This window comes from Gavialis gangeticus, unplaced genomic scaffold (genome assembly GCF_001723915.1).
Source record: "Gavialis gangeticus isolate Ggan-Ray unplaced genomic scaffold, GavGan_comp1, whole genome shotgun sequence".
In the NCBI taxonomy this organism is placed as follows: Eukaryota; Metazoa; Chordata; order Crocodylia; family Gavialidae; genus Gavialis; species Gavialis gangeticus.
Genome location: NW_017729001.1, coordinates 11,509,124 through 11,514,217, shown reverse-complemented (window position 1 = coordinate 11,514,217; position 5,094 = coordinate 11,509,124). Strand labels below are relative to the sequence as shown.

At 48.5% G+C, this 5,094-nt stretch overlaps 1 protein-coding gene across 3 annotated transcripts in view; it reads right to left on the bottom strand.

The window, feature by feature from the left end:
• LOC109290356 (malectin) overlaps positions 1 to 5,094 on the bottom strand; it is a 32,836-nt gene that overhangs the window by 27,437 nt on the left and 305 nt on the right. For 2 of the 3 annotated variants that reach the window (XM_019506810.1, XM_019506809.1), the window contains exons 2-3: positions 1,432 to 1,610; positions 21 to 163 (exon numbers count right to left, since the gene is read on the bottom strand). In XM_019506810.1, coding sequence (XP_019362355.1) covers positions 21 to 163; positions 1,432 to 1,596 — 308 coding nt within the window. In that variant the 5' untranslated portion in view covers positions 1,597 to 1,610. The remainder of the gene's footprint in view (positions 1 to 20; positions 164 to 1,431; positions 1,611 to 5,094) is intronic. The other variant, XM_019506811.1, reaches the window with a different exon arrangement.

Below are 5,094 nucleotides of genomic sequence, written 5' to 3'. Positions count from 1 at the left end.
TTTGGAGCTTCCCTGTGAATGTGGAAACCTCTCCCTGAACACTCAGCTTCCCCTTCTTGATGCTCATTGGAATGATCTCATCGTGAGCCGTGCTGTGCCCAACTCGGTCAAAGATATCCAAATCCTTCACCACCACATGGCCGTTCAAACGCACATCAAATACCTTTGGTGGGGAGACAGATTGCAGAGAGCATCATAAAGGAACCAGGTACATAATAACAGAGAGAACAGGACAGAAATGGTCCATGCTTGTCAAGCAGCTGAGAGGCAAGAGGGTGTGACAGCGTACATTATCAAACTGCTAGTTTCCACATATATGGGCATCTGCTTCCCTCCCTTAATGAGAAGAATTCAGCCATTTGAAGACAAAACATTATGCTGTTTAAAGAGTTTCATATAGTCATTGTTAGATGCCATTTGGTGCAAGTAAGCCTGCCCCAGGCTTCTAACAGGTATCCTCCTTGCTGCTGTTCCATACTAAGGAAAACAGTGTTATCCTGTCCTGCTGTCAGGAGGTGCCCAGTGCTCACAACTCCTAATCAATAGAGTGGTAGTTGTGGGTGCTCAGCACATCCGCTAACTTGGCTCTGGGTTTCTTAAGCTCAAGTTAGTGAAAGAACAGGGCAAGGGGAGAAGACAGAGAAAAGGCGGAAGGAAGAACTAAGAGACCAAACTGATAGCCTAGTGCACACAATCCAAGCAGATGCCAGCTCTGGGTTCTGGGGACTCGAGCTTCACTCACAACTGGGGCCACCCTCCATACTACACAAAAGAGAGCCAGGGCTACACTAGTCCTTAACTCCTGCAGAACTATTTGGCAGGAGGCTGTCTTCACATCCAGTCATTTCCACTCTCTAGGACAATGGCAGTGTTGGCCCGCTACTTGAAATAATCACCAAGCAGGAAAGCAACATGGTGCAGGAGTCAGGAATCGCAAGCCTTGACCCCATATCCCTAGTGAGTTACTGGGTGACCTTGACTCAGCTGTAAAGATGGGATCATAAAGTAGGGAAAAATTATTAATGCTTTGAAGCCTCTAGACCTATTTAGCTATGTAATTTATTGAAGATATTGTTTCATAGCAAAGGCTGCCACATGTTGAACTACAAGGCAGGTGCTGAGGGTCACTTTGTAAGGCACCCTACAGATGCCATCTTCTCTACAGCAACTCCACTGGCTTCAGTAGACTTACACTAGGGATGAATTTAGATCTTAATAAGTGCTTTCCACCTGTTTCTACACCTGCTCCACATATCTTGAAGATCTACAAGGTCCCTTCCGACCCTACTTCTATGACGATTCTATGATTTTAATCCCAACAGGCAGCAACATGCAAGAGGCCACTGACAATCCCAAGAAGCATAACCCTGGAGAAAAATAAGTATCACCAGTAATAGTGAGGCATAGAGCCTAGAGCTGAGGAGACATTACCTTTTGCTGGGACTGTGCAAAATAGACCTCTGCAAACTTCAGCACCAATACATAGTCCCCCTCCTCCTTGATGGGAATCTCGTAACCAAAGGTTTCTTCATTGTAACGCTCAGTCTGGTACAGAATCTGATCCTCTGCATTGGACCGCAAGATTGGCAGCTTCATGCCATAATCAGAAGCTGAATTCCAAAAACAAAGCAACAAGAGTGAGAGTTAGTTTCTGAGGCACTCCTAAAAGTCTGGGTACAGAGATAAGTCTTTAGGAAGTATGTAGGTGTCTAACCCCACAGACCATTACAAACACTCGCTCGAGAGCCGGTTCTTTCATGCCCTGCATCCCCTCCTAACCCTGACCACAGGAGGGTGCTATTACCTTTCCCAACTTGCATTCCCTGCTCTACTTGCTGCACTTTATCCAATGCATCAGAGGGAAAGGTTGGGCAGCAGCTGCAAAAAAACTCCCAAATCCAAAACATGTAGCACAGTTCTGAATACGCTGCTCTCCAATAGGTGCAGTAAAGCCACTTGCACCAACTACCAAAGGAGGGGTCCTGTTTCAGTAAGGGCACTGCACCATAGGTCCTGGCCACGGATTCAGACTTCTCTAAGAGCAAGAGCACCTCAGACTTCTACAATGTTTTAACCAACACCCCTGTAGGATGCAAACAAACCAAAGCTAATTTAGGCCCGAGCCATCTTGATCCCACCCCCTGCAGCTGACTTGAAATGATATAGATTATAGTTTTTCCCAATGAAGTCATCTTCACCCAAAGGGAAATATGCGGGATAGTAGAGAGGTGTGAGTGCTAAAGGACTGCTACCAAAAACCCTTTCTTTTCACGAAAGCCTCATAATATCCTTCAAACTCAAGACAAAGACAACCACCCACAGGCTCTAACACTGTAAGCTGCCTCAGCTCTGATTTCAGGGGTACCACATTACAACCACTTGCTGTGCTGCAGTCAGCTCACCACACAGAAAAGAATCTCAGAGAAATGTTCCTGTTGTCTGACGGAATTGGAAGTACAAACTTGTTTGCCCTTACTGAATGTCTTACAGTGGCACTTAGGGGCCTTAATCAGAACCAGCACTGTGCTGTACAACATACTGTACAAACACAAGGGTGACACAGGCCCCAGAGAACAAACAGTGCACAGAGGAGACAGGCAGTAGTGGAAAGATCCTGGATGTCATCTACAAAACTAGCAAAAGTGGATCCAGACGTTTAAGTTGTCTGCTGATGGCTGCTGTTTCCACTCCCATTTCCTTGGAAACAGACGATGGATTGGCCAAGACAAAGAAAGTAAGAAGTTCTACCCAACCACTCTGTGCCAACAGCCAGCCAATATAAACGAGCAAGAGGAAATTAACACCACTTCTTACTACTCTCACACACATACATATGCAAGCACCCACTGCTGCAGAGATAACGGCTACACAGCAACTTGGGCAGTTTTAAACCAGGGTCCTTTCAACTATTCTGTAACTATCAGAGTGACAGATAGGGAGGCTTAGTCACCAGAAACACAAGATATGGAGCGCCTCATTCATTTTTTGCATCCCACGTAGGTTTCTGTGCCCAGATCAGGCTATCTTTTATAAGCAACGCATCCACTCACACTTAGAGCAAAGCCCGTAGAGAAATGAAACTCATTGTCCCAGCTGGGATGGTGACCAAAGGGACCACAGCCAGTCAAACATGCGACTTCAGCTCACTTAGAGGTTGCAGTTTCATTGATCTACAGTGGTAGGGAAGTGGACCTGAATTAGCAGTATTTTATGCACAGTGAAGGCTAACAAGAAAAAGCCATGATCCCGTAACAATAACGAAAGTGGCCACAATCCTCATTTCATCTGGTACCTGGATACTGATTTGAAAAAAAGAGGGGAAAGAATCCTAAAATGCAATCCTAGGCAATTTCTGTCATTAGCAGGGGGGCTCTGCTATAGCTGCTGCGTGCCTATCTACACAAAGGGGAGCTCAGTGTGTGAAACAACAAACCAAAATGATGGCGCAATAAAAACCATTGAGAAACAAGCAACAGACAGTAGTTGGGCTCATGGAGTAAAGTTTAGTTTGCTGTGCCTGGCACCATGGCTGGAACAGGGTGATCGTCACAGGCTGCCATTCAAAGCAGCCCCATAAGTGCCCCTGTAGGAGGAGCACAGCACAACTGTAACTGCACTGTTTGGAAAAGGGCCCTTTTTGGCTCAGATTCAGAGACTGTCATGTCCAAAGGGACATTGTTCTTCAGGTTACACTAACAAGCACTTGTGTAGCAGCAGGTCAGTTGGCACTTAAAGCTAAAGGCATCCAAACACCCTGTCTAGTGAAAGAGAGGTCATCAATGATAAGTCTCTGGGAAACAATTTAAATGTTATGAAATGTTAAATGGTAAATTCTTTTGGATGCCTTCTTCCATGAAAAGGGGCACTCACACCAAAGGCACAGCGAACGCAGCAGCAGCACTACAGCAGGGGAGTTGCAGCATCCCATCAATGCTGACTGCTACTGCTCTCCTGGTGATGGGGAGACCCAAATCTCAAAAAGGCAGCTGGTCTAGTCTGTACTGTAAGAGTTACCAAATGCTTATGGTGGCTGCACTTACTGTGTGGGGGAGAAAGCAATGCTTTTATATGTTCACAGATAAGCCATCTTTGGCTTCACAGGTTATCAACAGCAGGCAGTTTCCATGACAGAAGCTGAAACATTGACTCCTGGCTAAAACGCCCAACACCAGCAGTCACAGCAAGACTAGAACAGGATCTCAGGTGTGAAATGAGGAAGCTTGGAGTCCTTTATCTCCAGGAATATCAAAGAACAAAGGAACAGAAAAGAGGCAAGGGAAAGCAGTGCCTAAACTAATGGCAAAGCTCCAGAGCAGTATCTTCATTATTCCTCCCCTTCTGTCCAGCAAGGTAGGGACAACTAATGCAGCTCTGTGTCCTGCCCTCTGGCAGATAGTAAGCTTCACTGCTTCAGGAGTTATACCAGATGCCTGTGCCCTGTGCCAGCACATCTCCCTTCGCTGCCTTTGCCCAGCAGAACTAATGGTACATCCTGCCAAAAATGTTGGGTTGGAGCTGTGCTGCCAGGAGGGGCAGGTGAACCAGTAGCCACACCTTCCCTGACCCTCCACTGGCACTCTCATGGGGTCCTGCTGCACCACGGCAGGAGTCCACCCCGGGGAGCAGGTGCTGCTCCCACGCAACACACAGTCCTCCTGCAGGAAGCAACCGCAGCACATGCTTGCCCCACCAGGCTGGGACTTGAACTTGCAGCCCTGGCTGTGGACACAGGGGATTTCCTCCGCCAAAAGCTATGCCAATCCTGGTGGCACTACCACTCAACAGCCCCAGTCAGGCAAAACTCCCCCCCCGGTCTGCCAGGACCCTGCTCCCCCTCGGCTGCCATTGCACAACCCTTCAGCAGGCAGGTGCAGGAGGCTCAACCTGGCAGGGCTTGCGTGGCCGGAAGCCCCTGCACTTGGCCTGCTCAATGGCTCCCAGCCTGGCTTGGCGGAAGCCAGGCAGCCACTACAGCCCTCGTGGCCAGCACGAGCCTGGCCTGTGGCGCCGGAGAGCGGAGCTGCCTGACGGGCTCTCGGGGAGACGCTGAGGCCGCCGTGAGCGCAGGGGAAGCGCGGCCGGGTGGGGGGGGAA